The sequence below is a fragment of the Mandrillus leucophaeus genome, unplaced genomic scaffold (assembly GCF_000951045.1).
Source record: "Mandrillus leucophaeus isolate KB7577 unplaced genomic scaffold, Mleu.le_1.0 Scaffold145, whole genome shotgun sequence".
Classification (NCBI taxonomy): Eukaryota; Metazoa; Chordata; class Mammalia; order Primates; family Cercopithecidae; genus Mandrillus; species Mandrillus leucophaeus.
The window spans coordinates 4,779,713-4,796,504 of NW_012101421.1; the positions used below are offsets into that span (position 1 = coordinate 4,779,713).

A 16,792-nucleotide genomic window follows, 5' to 3' on the forward strand; every position below is an offset into this window, starting at 1 on the left:
TGGACATTTGGTTCACTGTCAGTCTTCAGCTCTTATAAATAAAGCCTCTGTGATGTTTTCATTTCTCTTGGGCAAATACCTAGGAGTGGAATGGTTGGGTTATAGGGTAAGTGTATGTTTAACTTTACAAGTCACTGCCAAATCATTTTCCAAAGTGGTTGCATGCATCCTTCAAAAAAAGAGTTAAGGCTAAAAGTCATCATGTTGTCACATGGAACATGGAAGACACTAAGACACTACATGATTAACCAAAACACAACTTATCTACTCTCAGCTGGAATTTTAGCAACTTATTCTGGTTCCCTTATGCTGATAAGGTGCTCAACTTACTTAGTAAGTGAAACTCTTACTTGGTAACAGAGTATGGTGGAATATGAATATATACATTCATTCATGTTGGGGGAAGAGGAGTGGAGAAGACAAGAACCATTCTCACACTGCTGCAATAGTTCTTTGAGTGCTCTCTCCTCAAACACCTTCCCTGATGCTTCTCCAGGTCTCTCCACATGAGTCGGGGCTCCAGCCAAGGACTCCAAGCCCTGCGCTCCCTCTCCTCTGTGGCTGCCACCTTCTGTGTGGATTCCCCTTCACCTCATCGTCTCCACTTCCCAGGTCTTTCTTAGCTTTTCTTCCCTCCAAGCTCAGTGCAAATGTCAACTCTACGAACTGAGAGGCTGTCCATTCCTCATCCTTTTCCTACCATCTGTACCCACAGTGATCTCTCTCTTCCTTCCTCCCACCCTCCCTCCGCACCCACCTCTCCCTTCCTCCCACAGTCCTTTGCGTTTATCTGGTAACTTCCTGAGCTACAAAATTCAGAGGTAGGACTGTGCAGTACTCATCTTGCCTACTCCAGCCCATTCTCTACAGCTCAGCCAGTGACACACTTTTCAATGCAAGCAAGATGATGCTCACTACTTAAAACTGGCCAGTGGTTTCTACTTTCCTTGGGATTAGGAACAAATTCAGGCCTCCTCTCCAGCCTTGCCTCTTGCTCCCCATCCTTCCTACATTCTGTCTTTTCTGCTGCGATATCCATTTAGCCATTTTCTGTATAGCAAAAATAGTCTCCAATTTTTCCATTTTCATTTATGCTGTACTAAGATTATTTTCATTGGGATTCGTCCATGTCAGTTTTAATTTTACAACAAAAGTGAAATTTAGTATTTTTTTTACATAACTTTTATTGCTTGTACGATTTTTTTTTCCTTTATGGTAATCATATTTCTAACAGGTACCTGTACTCTGGGAGACCCAGTCTGATAAGGAAGATTTGATTCTCCCATCACATTTAATCAGTAACAAACGTTACCTTGTGCAGTTTTAGCCAGCTGTCAATGTTATTTTGCACTGACTATTTGTAAGAGTAACATCTAGTATATATTGTATATATGATTGATAGTTTAGACAAAACAGCAGCTTTATGATATAGGCAGGGAATAACAGATCAGAAGAAAGGGGGACAAGGAGAGACAGGGAGATTCAGAGAGGGAGGATACACAGAGGGCTCAAAACATGCTGCTTTACTTCATAGTTCAGCCTCTGTCCCTGCTTCTAACCCAGTGCCTAGCACAGAGTAGGTACCAAATAATGAGTGATTCATTGATGAACTGATCAATGTTAAGGAACAAGACAGAGTGGCATGACTGAATGCCAGCATCAGCACTGGAGATGTATATGCTGAGAAGCTCCTTACAAGGAAGCATCTCTGGTTGGGATGCAGTGGCCAAACACACAGGAAGGATAACTTGGAAAGAAACAACTGAGTGTGGTTACCTGCAGGGGCAGAGGGGAACACAGTGGAATGGAGAGGGAGATGGGAAGGAAATAGAAGAGAGAAAATCTTCTCTGAGTATAGCTTTTTATAGAGTTTTGACTTTTTGAACCATGTTAAGGTTTCATATACTTGAAAAAATAATAAAATCAACAAGGACGGGGCAGGGGATAAAAAATAGAATTTTAAAAACCTTATAAACACAAATTCATTTGTGTTTCAAATAACACAACCACACTGAAGGGGAGGCAAGGGAGAAATAACCTGAGTAACTATGAATATGGTATTTTGACTATGTAATCCAAGGTTAAAGGCCAAAAAGAACCATACATAGTTGGTAAGTTTGTTTCTCACAGGGGCACATGTTAATAATTATGAAACTACTTTATATGTATTCTAAGATACACAGCAAATGTAGAAAAGCAAATAAGAAAAGGGGGAAGGCCAGAATGAGCACTGTGGAACTGGACTGAAGCTAGAGGTCATCAGTATGAACTCACAGTTTTCAATACACAGGCAGATAATTATAGAAATAGATACAGAGGTGTCGGGATTGCAGGTATACACACACATAAATGTCCTAGCTCTGTCCACTGAGAAGACTGGAAACAATGAAATATAGGCAAAGCAACATTCAGATCATCCTTTCTAAATACAATCGGCCCTCCATATAGGGGGGTTCTGCATCCATGGATTCAACCAACCGCAGACGGAAGACATTTGGTGGGGGAAAAATGCATCTTGACTAAACATGTACAAACTTCTTTCCTTGTCATTATTCCCTAAACTGTACAGCATAACAACTGTTTACATGGCATTTACATTGCATTAGGTATTATAAGTAATCTAGACATGGTTGAAGTATACAGGAGGATGTGCACAAATTATATGCAAACACTATGCTACTTTATATCAGGGACTTGAGGTTCCGTGGATTTTGGTATCCACAGGAGGTTCTGGAACCAATTCACCACATACCTATACTGAGTGGCAAGTGTATTATTCTCTAAGAACCAGTGATCCATGAATAAATGGCTGACTCTAGGGCTGGAGCAGGAAAGTATAAGACTAGAACATCTTGTGGTGTCAGAAAGAAAGCACTTGTGTCAGTTTATTTGGGGCACCATAACAGAATACCATAGATTGGGTGGCTTAAACGATAGAAATTTATTTTCTCCAGTTCTGGAGACTAGAAGTCCAAGAACAAGATGCTGACAAGTTTGGTTTCTCCTGAGGCTGTGTGCATCCCTGGAGTTTCTCCCTCTTCTTATAAGGGTACCAGTCATCCAGGATTAGGGCCCACCCAGACAACCTCATTTAATCTTAATTACCTCCCTGAAGTCCCTATCTCCAGAATGTAACTGAGGTGTACTAGGGGTCAGGACAAAATAATAAATACTGGGGGCATGGGGGTACCAAAACTCAGTCCATAACAGCATCCAAAAAATTATACAGGCATACTAAAGGACACAGAAGCCAGTTTGAAGAGGCTTCTACTGGACCAATCTCAAAAACTTAAGCAACAACCCAGTATATACATAAATCCAGAATATATGAAGAACTCTACAACTCAACAACAAAAAGACAATTCAATTTTTAAAAGGGCAAAGAATTTATTCAAAGAAGATATACAAACAGCCAGTAAGCATGTGAAAAGATGCTCAACATCACTAGTCATTAGGGAAATGCAAATCAAAATCACAATGAAATTCCCATGCACACTCACTAGGATGGTTACAATTAAAGACAATAACACATACTGGCAAAGATGTGAAGAAACTGGAACTCTCATACATTGCTGGTAAGAACATAAAATGGTGCAAAAACACCATTTAAAAAAAAAAATTGGGTAGTTCCTCAAAATGTTAACCACAGAATTATCATATGACCCAATAATTTAACTTCTAGGTATACACTCAAAGAGAATGAAAAATGTATGTCCATGCAAAAACTTGTACACAAATATTCATAGCAGCATTATTCATAATTGCCAAAAGGTATAAACAACTTAAATGTCCATCAGCTGATGAAGAGATAAAATGTGGTAGGGCCAAGCACAGGAACTCATGCCTGTAATCCCAACACTTTGGGAGGCTGAGGCAGGAGGACTGCTTGAGGCCAAGAGTTCAAAAGTGGCCTAGGCAACGTGGCAAGACCTTGTCTCTACAAAAAATAAAAATAAAAAATTAACCAGTTGTGGTGGCATGTGCCTGTAGTCCCAGCTACTCTAGAGGCTGAGGCAAGTTTAGGAGTTCAAGATTACAGTGTGCTATGATTGTGCCACTGACTTCCAGCATGGGCAGCAGAGTGAGCTCCTGTCTCTAAAAGAAATAAAAAATAAAACACAACATGTAGTATGTCCATAAAATGTAATATTATTCAATCACAAAAATGGCATACTGATTCATGCTCTATCATGGATAAACCTTGAAAAAAATTACACTAACAAAAAGAAGCCAGACACAAAAGGCCACATATTGTATAATTCCATTTATATGAGATATGTAGTCACATTCAGAGACAGAAAGTAGATCAGTGGTTGCCAGGGGCTGGCAGAACAGAGGAATGGGAAGTGACTGCTTATGGGTAATGAGTTTCTCTTTGGGGTAATAGGAATATCCTAAAATTAGATAGGATATTGTGAGGATTGCACAACTCAGTGAATATACCATAAGCCACTAAATTACATACTTTAAAAGGGTGAATTTTATAGTATGTGAATTATATCTCAGTAAAGCTACTACAGATAAATTTATAAAAGAAGGAATGAATAAAGCTAGTAGTGGATTATAACCCATAGAATAAAATAAAAATCCATGACATAAATACTGATTTTAAAAAATGAATAAATGGCCTGTTGTAGTTCTGGCTACTTGGGAGGCTGAGCTGGGAAGATCACTTGAACCCAGGAGGCTGCACTGCACTATGACTGTGTCTGGCAATAGCCACAGCACTCCAGCCCAGGCAACATAGCTATACCCTATTTCTAAAAAAAAAAAAAAAGAAGTAAAATAGAAAAAAAAAAAATGAATAAATGGAAGAGAAGAGAAAGCTGTTGCTCACAACAGGATCCTAATTAATAAATCTAAAAGGAATAAAGATTCAAATTGGGAAATCACTACTTGTCAACCACCACAATAATAACTATTTCAAGCAAAAGTTATCAATGGATATTAAAAGTCACTGGCAAAGTATGAAATAAAATAGGATATTTATAGTCTCAAAGTATCTTCCCACAATATACTTCAATACAAACATGAAGAGAATAACTTCACATTGGTGAAACCTGGCAGATACCACCTTACTAAGTGCTCAAATCTAATATCATTAGTAATTTGACATCAAGTGCCACAACAGGATGCATTGAGAAGAAGACAGCATCACTTATCCATTTTTGTCAAAAATATATAACTCAAATCTAACCATGAGGAAATATCAGACAGGCCCAAACTGAGGAACATTCTAGAAAATAAGTGGCCAGTACTCTTCAAGTATCAAGGTCATTGTGTTAGTCCGTTTTCATGCTGCTGATACAGACATACCCAAGATTGGGTAAATTATAAAGAAAAAGAGGTTTAATGGACTCACATTTCCACGTGGCTGGGGAGGCCTCACAATCATGGCGGAAGGCAAAAGGCACGTCTTACATGGCAGCAGGCAAGAGAGAGAATGAAAGCCAAGTGAAAGGGGTTTCCCCTTATAAAACCATCAGATGTCCTGAGAATTATTCATTACCATGAGAACAGCATGGGGGCAACTGCCCCCATGATTCAATTATATCCCACCAGGCTCCTCCCACAACATGTGAGAATTTTGGGAGCTACAATTCAAGATGAGATTTGGATGGCAGCACAGCCAAACTGTATCATTCCGCCCTGGCCCCTCCCAAATCTCATGTCCTCACATGTCAAAACCAATCATGCCTTCCCAGCAGTCCCTCAAAGTCTTAACTCATTTCAGCATTAACTCAAAAATCCACAGTCCAAAGTCTCATCTGAGACAAGGCAAGTCCCTTCCACCAATGAGCCTGTAAAATCAAAAGTAAGTTAGTTACTTCCTAGATACAATGAGGGTACAGGCATTGGATAAATACATTCATTCCAAATAGGAGAAATGGGCCAAAACAAAGGGGCTACAGGACCCATGCAAGTCCGAAATCTAGCAGGGCAGTCAAATCTTAAAGCTCCAAAACGATCTCCTTTGACTCCATGTCTCACATCCAAGTCACACTGATGCAAGAAATGGGTTCCCATGGTCTTGGGCAGCTCTGCCCCTGTGGCTTTGCAGTGTATAGCCTCCCTCCCTGCTGCTTTCACAGGCTGGCATTGAGTATCTGTGTCTTTTCCAGGCACACGGTGCAGGCTGTTGGTGGATCTACCATTCTGGGCTCTGAAGGATGGTGGCTGTCTTCTCACAGCTCCACTAGGCAGTGCCCCAGTGCGGACTCTGTGTGGGGGATTCAACCCCACATTTCCCTTCCGCAATGTACTAGCAGAGGTTCTCTGTGAGGGCCCTGCCCCTGCAGCAAACTTTGGCCTGGACATCCAGGCATTTCCATACATCCTCTGAAGTGTAGGTGGAGGTTCCCAAACCTCAATTCTTGACTTCTGTGCACCCACAGGCTCAACACTATGTGGAAACTGGCCAGGCTTGCGGCTTGCACTCTCTGAAGTCACGGCCCAAGCTCTACCTTGGTCCCTTTTAGCCATGGCTGGAGTGGCTGGAACACAGGGCACCAAGTCCCTAGGCTGCACACAGCAGAGGGGGCCCTGGGTCAGGCACCTGAAACGTATTTTCCTACTAGGCCTCCGGGCCTGTGATGAGAGGGGCTGCCACAAAGGTCTCTGACATGCCCTAGAAATATTTTCCCATTGTCCTGGTGATTAACACTTGGCTCCTCATTACTTAGGCAAATTTCTGCAGCCAGCTTGAATTTCTCCTCAGAAAATGGATTTTTTTTCTCTATCACATCTTCAGGCTGCAAATTTTCTGAACTTTTATGCTCTGTTTCCCTTTTAAAACGGAATGCTTTTTAACAGCACCCAAGTCACCTCTTGAATGCTTTGCTGCTTAGAAATTTCTTCCGCCAGATACCCTAAATCATCTCCCTCAAATTCAAAGTTTCACAAACCTCTAGAGTAGGGGCAAAATGCTGTCAGCCTCTGTGCTAAAACATAGCAACAGCCACCTTTACTCCAGTTCCCAACAAATTCCTCATCTCTATCTGAGACCACCTCAGCCTGGATTTCATTGTCCATATCATTATCAGCATTTTGGTCAAAGTCATTCATCAAGTCTCTAGGAGGTTCCAAACTTTCTCACATTTTCCTGTCTTCTTCTGAGCCCTCCAAACTGTTCCAACCTCTGCCTGTTACCCAGTTCCAAAGTTGCTTCCACATTTTGGGGTATCTTTATAAAGCAGCAACCCACTCTACCAGTACCAATTTATTGTGTTAGTCCATTTTCATGCTGCTGATAAAGACATACCCAAGACTGGGTAAATTATAAAGAAAAAGAGATTTAATGGACTCACAGTTCCACGTGGCTGGGGAGGCCTCACAATCATGGTGGAAGGCGAAAGGCACGGCTTACATGGCAGCAGGCAAGAGAGAGAATGAGAACCAAGTGAAAGGGGTTTCCCATTACAAAACCATCAGATGTGAGAATTATTCACTACCATGAGAACAGTATGGGAGAAACTGCCCCCAAGATTCAATTATATCCTACCGGGTTCCTCCCACAACACATGGAAATTATGGGAGCTACAATTCAAGATGAGATTTGGGCGGGGGCACAGCCAAACCATATCAGTCGTAAAAGATAAAAAGACTAAGGAAGTGTTCCGATTAAAGGAGACTAAAAAGATATACAGCTAAATACAACGTGTGATCCTGGATTGGATTCTGAACCAGATAAGGGACAAGAATAAAATCTGTATATTAAATATCAGTGTTGCATCAGTTAACTCCCGGAATTTGATAAAATTCGGAACGATCTCTCCTCACTACTTTCCCACACTCCTCTCCAGGGCCTCTGCACGTGGGCACCTGGGCCCTCCTCTGTTCACACCCCTCTTCTGTCTGGACTGCCCCTCACTTCATCCTTCCCCCATATGCAGTCTTTCCTAACTGTCCTTACGTAAGAGAATGACTTTGGTTTTAAGAAATTCACACTGAAATATTTAGAGGATTAAAAAAATATATATATAGTGACCAAGTGAAGCCTCCCCAAGGGGCACACCCAGCTGCGAATGAGCCAGAGGTCGTGACTCCTGGTTCCTGAGAACGAAGGCGGAGCTGGCATGCAGGGCAGGAAGGGTGACAAATGATCTGCTCTTTCAGGAGGTGGTGGTGCAAAGGCAAAGGAGAAAGCCCAGGCCCACTGGAAGGTACATGGGGTGAGCTGTTCCTAGGAGACCCGCCAGCATTAGCAGAAGGAAAGCAACCACTCTCCCAACCATCTAACCATTCGCAGAGTGGGCCACAGGACTACTCAATGCCCTGGACTGTCAGGAGACTGGGCCTACGAGTGGCCTAAATAAAATGAGCAAGAGAGATAACCCTGAGAGCTACCCAGTAAGCACCACGTCAAAAGTAAAAAAAAAAAAAAAAAAAAGAAACTACCACTAGGGACAGCTTCAGGTCCAGTTCAGGGTAAACAGGCTATGAAAGAGATTTCCTGGGGTCATATATGCTTTAAGTTTTAACTTTATAGTTTTAGTTTCTCAAAGAATATAACTACTGATACAATACTGTGGCCATCAGGGAGGAAAAAATCAATCTGAATTGTTAAAGAGCAAAAAGGACACACTAAAGGGCAGGGGAAAATGCAGTCCCCCAAGCTTCCAACTGTGATTACAGAACCATCCACAGACCTGCCAGCTCCCACGGTCCTATCCTCAGGCAGTGAAGTTAGCTTTTTCTTCCACTCCAGAGATGCTAAAAAACGGCATTTTAAAATTATTTTGTTGTTGTTGTTGTTGAGATAGGGTGTCGCTCTGTCACCTAGGCTGCAGTGCAGTGGCATGATCACAGATCACTGCAGCCTCAACCTCCTTGGGCTCAAGCCATCTTCTCACCTCAGCCACCACTCAGGAGTAGCTGGGACTACAGGTGCGCACTACTATGCCCAGCTAACTTTTGTATTTTTGTAGAGACAGGGTTTCACCATGTTGCCCACACTGGTCTCGAACTCCTGGACTCAAGTGGTCTGCCCACCTGGGCCTCCCAAAGTGCTGGGATTCCAGGTGTGAGCCACTGCGCCTGGCCAAATACTACATTTCTCCCTTTCTGTTTATTCCACTTCCCCAATCCCAGTGAGGAAGCTCAAAGGTGCTGTGTGCCCAGTGAAAGGAAGGCAATACAGGGGTTTCTTCTGACATAGGCATTTAGTTCCAAGGCCCCAGGGAGACGGGGGAGAAAAATGCCAGACAGGCGCCCTCGTTAGATTCAGGCAGACAAGCACATCTGCTGAGAGTAAGGAGAGGGTGGTATGAAGAGAGGACCAGAGGTCTAAGTCAGCCATTCCAGGCAGCAAGCTAGAGAAGAGTCAAGAAGGGGATGAAAATGACCCACGGAAGCACTGGTTTTTGAAAGGGACCCCTCCTGACGGCTTGCTCACTCCATCCTCTGTCAGACCCCTACTGGGACGTCAGGCTAAAGACAGGGCACTCTGACATGAACTGAGCCACATCATACCCATGCTGCCTCCTGCTTCTGAGATTGTGGCAGGCTCCCTTCCTTCTCTAACCAGAGATACCCCTGCCCCAGGCCAGAGCTAGTTTTATGCTTCACTTTCCTCTCCCCAACCCCCACAATACTATACCCTTACTCTTCACTTCTGCTCAGCTTAGCCAAGCTGAGACTCCTGTGTCTACTAACAACAGGATGAGAGGGAGAGAGACCTTTAGTCAAAGGGAAGATCAAGTCTGTGAGGCTTGGATGCAATAAGATAAAATGATGCATCATTTCCATTCCACTAAAGCGCTATTATCACTAAGGACTTTACAAGATGAACTGTCCCGCCCCAAGATATGAACACCCTAAGAGGAGAGGAAGGAACGCCTAGCACTAAGGGGTGCCCCCACTTTGCAGCACTAACAGAGCTGATGTAAGTCTCAGGGAAGAGAAACCCAGCCTGCTACTCAGGAAACACACGCCTATGGCTAACAGACTGGAGTTCACAAGGCCCGGGTCTCACCCTGCTCTGCTCTGCCCAACTGAAGAACCCAAATCAATGGCTTCATCTCTCCAGGCAGTAGTGTGCTTGACTCTGACTCAGACTAAAGGATAATTTGGGCATTCTGTCTGTGGTTATAAAGAAAGGAGAAAAGTATCCTTTGTCTTATTACTGAAAAGTCAAATGTCAAGTTATATCTATGTCATAGAATTATAGATGCAAATAGCTGGCCCTGGTCTAAAACTGCAAGGTTACTATAGAGTTACTTAAAACAGCAAAAAGTCAAAATGCAACCTAAATATCCAATAATAAAGTCAATTAAATATGAGCAGTTAATTCCTTGGAATATAATGCAAGCAACAGTCATAAAAGACTATTTGACCTTTAAAAGTCTAATTGAGAAGACTATCAACATACAGAAATGTTCACAAAATAATGCTAAGTGAAAAACGGGGCACGTAATGCTATATACCAAATACAATGATGAAAAACTATATCTACATGTAGAAAACACAAATTATAATAGTTGTTGGGGAAGGAGACTGGGTGACTTTTTAGGTCAACTTTAAAAATGAAAAAAAAAAGGTAATTTTAAAAATAGAAAAGAATAACTTTTAAGACTTAAAATTATCAGGATTTGTTGGATTTTTGCTTTTGTGTTTTACAGAAGTTGAATAGTAGGATGAGTGTTTTTTCAATGAATAAACCAAATCAGTCCAGCATTCTCTGGCTGCCCCGCCAATGTTAGAAGATTCTCTCATCATCTGCACTATCCTTCTAAAGATGCAACTACTGCCTCTGCATTTTAGATGTTTTATTAGCTGCTTCACAAATGAAAAGGCTATTAAGTAACTCTCAGTCTATAGGTTAATTAGATTTCTCAGTATATTTTATCAACTTTAATACACATTTGAAAAGCCTAAATTGCCCTATATTGATCCAGTAAAACTGTTCCCAAAGGCATTTATCTGCACCATGAATTTGGTTATACCAGAGATCTAATTAATAATCTTCTAATATACAAAGTAACAAAGTGATATCAAGAGAGGCAGTTAAGAAAAAAGAATGTAGACTCTGGACAGCATGCGTGGGTTCAAATCCTGACACTATCACTGTATGACCTTGGGCAATTTTCATAGCCTCTCTATGCCCTTGGCATTTTTATCTGTAAAATTAAGTGATCAATTCACAGAGGGTCGTTTGGAGGATTAAATGGCATCGTACTTAGAAAGTACTTAGAACAGTGCCTGGCACGTAGTAAATGCTTGATAAATATTAATTACTATTATTTATCCTTATTCCTTTCACTTTAACACAGTTATCTATTCCCCAACCCACCAACATTAATCCCTTCAAAGTAACAACCAGAGTGAAAGGAAGACTGCACTTTCATAACATTATTAATCAACAACTGTTATGCTGAAAATATAAATCCACAGAATTGTGATTCTGAGATGATTTGTACCACCCCTTAGCAAGCATGAACATTAGTAGTAATTTCTGCTGAACTAAAGAGAGCCATCTTGATGAAATGATAAAACAAAGTTGTTTTTGTACTACTAAATTATTTAATAGTATTTCCTAACACTGATGTAAAGAAGGCTTCTATAAATGCTTTCCTCAGAATACCTTTAATGAAAAATATTCCCTTCAACTCCTCAGGACTTCTAAGCATCTAAATTTCTAAACTTCTTTAAATTTCAACTAGGCACTCAATTTTACTTTAGAAACAGCAAGCATATTTCAGGAAAGTTAAACCCACCTTAAGAATTCATGATAATTCAAGTTATCTTTAACAATCTCAAAAAGCACTCTAATGTCCTACATGTAAATGTGCTTTGTAAATTTTAAAATTCCATTAAAGTTTTACATACTTTGCTTTTACTTAAGAATCAAAATAGCTAAAATTTATTGACATAGGGAAATGTAGGTGATGAAAGACCTATAAAATCTCTTTTAACTCAAGAAATACAATCATTTACAGAAAAACACTCACTTCCCCACTAATGAAACCTTGGGCAACCCAGGTTAATCTTACAATGTGCACAGCTCGGAGCCTGGAATGCCTTCCCCAGCAAACCTCTCCAAGCCAACTTCAAGTCCCTCTGCCTCGCTACCTCTCCTTTGAGTACCATCACCAGCACTGATGAATCATCCTCCTGTGTCTCACCACAATAGGGCACCAACACCTATAATCACCTATAATTAGCTTTGGCTCAAGGTTAGACATTACTGTATCTTCCTAATGGTTTCATTTGTGTGACAGGTAGAATTCCAGTACACCCCTGCCACCTTGCAAGTAACCTGCCCCTGGTGTGCACACAACTTCTACCAGTTATTCAAGCAAACACTAATCTGGGTTCAGCTACAAAGGGGTTTTGCAGATGCAATTAAGGTCTCAGATCAGCTGACTTTTTAAAAAGGCGATTATTTGGCCGGGCGCGGTGGCTCAAGCCTGTAATCCCTGCACTTTGGGAGGCCGAGACGGGCGGATCACGAGGTCAGCAGATCGAGACCATCCTGGCTAACATGGTGAAACCCCGTCTCTACTAAAAAATACAAAAAACTAGCCGGGCGAGGCGGCGGGCGCCTGTAGTCCCGGCTACTCGGGAGGCTAAGGCAGGAGAATGGCGTGAACCCGGGAGGCGGAGCTTGCAGTGAGCTGAGATCCGCCACTGCACTCCAGCCTGGGCGACAGAGCGAGACTCCGTCTCAAAAAAAAAAAAAAGGCGATTATTCAAGTAGGCCTGCCTAATCACATAAATCTTTTAAATCTGAGTCTAGGGGTCAGCAATAAGAGAAGTCGGAAATATCTGAAGCATGAGAAGAACTGGACACAAGGGAGATTCTCCATAGCTGGCTCTGAAAATGGAAAAGGCCATGTGGCAGGGAACATGGGCAGCACCTGACAGCCAGCAAGAAGACAGGGGCCCCACACTCCTGCCGCCCCAAAAGAACAGAATTCCGCCAACAACCTGAATTCACCTGCATGCAAATTTCTCCCCAGAGCCTTCAGACACTCGGCCGGCACCTTGATTTCAGCTTTGTGATACCTGGAGCAGAGTCAACCCAGTCGCATTGTGTCAGGACTTCTGATCTACAGAACCATGAGCTACTAAATGGGTGTTATTTAAGCCACTAAATGTGTGGTAATTTGTAATGGCAGCAGTAGAAAACGAAATACAATGTATGTACGTCATTCTCTCCTGGGATGTTTTTGGTAGTGTGGGGACAAGCAAAAATCCTTTGAAATGTCTTAAGCATACTGCTGCGGATGGAACAGAAACACAGCACAATAAATTACTGCTACACGAACTAACTGAAACAGAACAGAAACGTTGAGCAAGTGACACAGATGAGGGTGACCTCAAGAAGATTCCCGGCAGCCCTCAGGGGTACTGTGCTTATGCCTGCTTATTTCCTACACACTGTGGAAAGGGAACTAGAATGAAAGGATCACAGCAAGGCAAAAATCTAAGACAACTGGGCACGGTGGCTCACGCCTGTAATCCCAACACTTTGGGAGGCCAAGGTGGGCAGACTGCTTGAGCCCAGGAGTTTGAGACCAGCTTGGGTTACTGGTGGTGAAATTCCACCTCTACCAAAAATACAAAAAAATTAACCGAGCATGGTGGCATACACCTGTCATCCCAGCTACTTGGGAGGCTGAGTTGGGAGGATCCATTAAGCCGGGGAGGTCGAGACTGCAGTGAGCCATGATTGTGCCACTGTCCTCCAGCCTGGGTGACAGACGAAGACCCTGTCTCCTTTAGTTAAATATCAGCTGGGAAAAGGAGAGTCAGGACAAAAGAAGGCACTCTTTCAGGAAATGCTCTGCCCTTTCCAACTTCTCCAGAGGCTGCTGCTTGGATACAAAAAAAGGCCCACAGGGAATAGAGAGTTAAGATTTCCACCATATTGGATTACTGGGAATTTTCAGTCTCCTGAAGGCATTTGATCACTCTCAGAAGCTTGTGGTAGTGGAAGTTAATCAATGCTCCCTTTGGGGTCGAAACAATTATTCCTCCCCATATGTCCTAGTGACATTCCTTGGTCCTGGCACAACTGGTTATCAAAACACGCCAGTCGCAGACTGGGAGCAATTACTCACAATGCATACATCTGGCAAAGGAGTCTAGTCAAGAAAGTGAATGTAATGAACTTCTTCTACACATCAATATAATTTTTTTTTTTTTAAAAAAAGCCAATTAGAAAAAATAATTAGGCACTCCACAAAAGATTTGGAATGCCAAATAAGCTTATGAAAAGTGATTGATATCATTAGCCATCAGAAAAAATTAAAACAAGGAGATACTACTACACACTCAACAAAATGGCTAAAAGTTAAAGACTGACAATGAAAGACTGACAATGCTCTGTATTGTTGAGGATTTCGAGCAACTGGCACTCTCATACTTTGCTGGTAAGAATGCAAAAACAGTGCAACTACTTTCAGAAATACTGTTTAACAGTTTCTGAGTTAAATGTGTGCCTACCTTCTGACTCAGCAATTCCACTACTTCTCAAGAGAAATGAAAGCATCTATCTACACAAAGACTTGTACAAGAATGTTCAGAGCAGCTTCTGCACAAAGCCAAAAACTGTAAACATCCAAATATTCATCAGGTGTATGTTTATACAATGCAACAGATGTACTGAATCAATGAATGACTCTCAAAAACACTGTCTGAAAAAGGAACCTAGACAGACGCAAAAGAGTATGTTCCCTGTTGTCCTGTATTATTCCATTTACATTATGCTCCAACCCAAAGTCAGTCTATTGTGAAGGGCGGCCGAATAGTGGGTACCTCTGTTAGGGAGGGAAGACAGTACTCACAGGAAAAGGTCACCCGCTCTTAGAAATGCTATCTTGATCCAGGCAGTGGCCATAGGTGTATACAAATGTAAAAGGGCACTGGATCTGTACTTTTTTTTGCGCGATAGGGTCTCACTCTGTTGCCCAGGCTGGACTGCAATGGCACGATCATAGCTTGCTGTAACCTTAAAATCTTGGGCTTAAGTGATCCCCTTGTAGTTGGGACTGAAGGCGTGCACCATCACGCCCAGCTAATTTGTAAATTTGGATGGGGGTTGGGGAGCGGGTCTCGAACTCCTGGCCTCAAGCAATCCTCTCGCCTTGGCCTCTCAAAGTGCTGGTATACAGGCCTGAGCCAGGATTCTTGAAGATCTGTGGTTGAGCCAGTATTCTTGAAGATTTGTGCATTCTACTGTGTGTAAATCTTACTACAGCAAAGTATTTAATATTAAAAGGTTAAAGAAGAAAAGCACTACCAATCACCTACAGAAGAAGGAACAAGAAGATTTCTAGAACAGCCACTGACTGGCTAGGTGAACGGTGTCACACCATATGCTGAGGAGCACAAAGTAACACACTCTATCTCTGCTTTTTCGTTCTGAATAAAATGAGGAGCCAGAGAAAACACTAATCAAGCCACTCCCTGCTGAAAATTCATTGCTGGAATTACGGAGCCTAGATTGCTCAGAGGCCCTGGAGTCTAAGCCTGGCGCTGAGCTCAGGGCTTTACACTCATTACTTCATGATCTTAACAAGCCGATGAGTTAAGACCAAACCCGCTTTAGGATTGGGAAACCCAGGGTCTAAAAAGCACTTTTCTCAGGATGAGAGAAAGCATACTTATCAATACATATTGTATTCATCCATGCAGGACATTAGGGCGCTATGCACCTCAAAGATACTGGGTAGATGTCTGCAGAATGGACGAGGGGAAGACACGCACATTTCTGAACGACTGACACTCAGAAGTCCTGAACCTCAAGCTAAAGGCGACCTCGAGGGGAAGAGGCAGTCCTTCTATTACTACTAAGTCAGTAATAACCTCCCTACTTCCTCTTCTCTCCTTACAACACAAGGTGTTGTAAGCCCATGTGTACTAACGAAGGGGAAGAGTAGTCCTTCACTCCACTGGCTAGCATCTTTCAATCACACCAGAGACCGCACGCACAGCGCCCCACACTGCGCACGCGCCCTGGCTCGGCTCCGTCCCGCCCCATCCCGTTCCGCGACGCGCACGCGCAGGCTGGGAGCACGACTGCGTACCTGCGCAAAGCTGGAGGCAGACACTTTTTTCTTCTTGCTGGTGCCATAGCCCCCGCCGCTGCTGCCATTGTGGGATGGGCTGGCCGGCCTCTTCTTGCTGTTCCGGACTATTCCCGGAGTGGAAGTGGTGGCCACAATTGGAATTTGCGCCGCCATCGCACCCTGAGTCTTCCCTAGGTCCCCCCACCTCTTTCCCAGCGCGGGCGCTGGAACTTCCTTTCCGCTGTTACTTCCGTCTTGATGCTTGAAAACCCGGCCTGGACTCAGAGCTGTCGCTGGTTTCTCTCGGTGCAATCTAAAAGGCGGAGCTCGGAGCAGCCTGTGGCGTCGGAACGGGAAGATGTCAGCGGTTGTTGTCCCGCCACTCGAGCGCTCTGGGCGTGGGCCTTGGGTGGGGCACGTGCCAGGAAATCTCCATTGATAAGGAATAGAAAATCTCCCAATCTTTTTAAGTAACTACGTTTTTAAAAATTAATGAGTGTGTTGCCTTTTCTCACATAGAAGAGTGATTACTTTCGATGTTTGTAAACGTAAAGCTGGGGTCATTCTCAGTAGACCGCCAAGCTACTGGCTTCCCCCTCTATCCCTCCCTGCCTTCCCCGCGGAAAAGGTTTGTATATAAATAGTGCCTAGATGGACTTGAAGGGTAAAGTGGTTCTTAATCTCGCTCTCTCTTTTTTTTTTCTTTTATTTGAGACGGAGTTTGCTCTTGTTGCCCAGGCTGGAGTGCAATGGCGAGATCTCTGCTCACCGCAACCTCC

The 16,792-nt window shown here is 42.9% G+C and overlaps 1 protein-coding gene across 3 annotated transcripts in view; it reads right to left on the reverse strand.

The window, feature by feature from the left end:
* Positions 1 to 16,496, reverse strand: part of INO80C (INO80 complex subunit C) — a 44,876-nt gene extending 28,380 nt beyond the window's left edge. Inside the window, exons 1-3 of one of the 3 annotated variants that reach the window (XM_011974427.1) lie at positions 16,032 to 16,496; positions 7,308 to 7,361; positions 5,363 to 5,416 (exon numbers count right to left, since the gene is read on the reverse strand). In XM_011974427.1, coding sequence (XP_011829817.1) covers positions 5,363 to 5,416; positions 7,308 to 7,361; positions 16,032 to 16,187 — 264 coding nt within the window. In that variant the 5' untranslated portion in view covers positions 16,188 to 16,496. The remainder of the gene's footprint in view (positions 1 to 5,362; positions 5,417 to 7,307; positions 7,362 to 16,031) is intronic. The other 2 variants (XM_011974428.1, XM_011974429.1) reach the window with 2 other exon arrangements.
* Between the last annotated feature and the right edge of the window lie 296 nt (positions 16,497 to 16,792).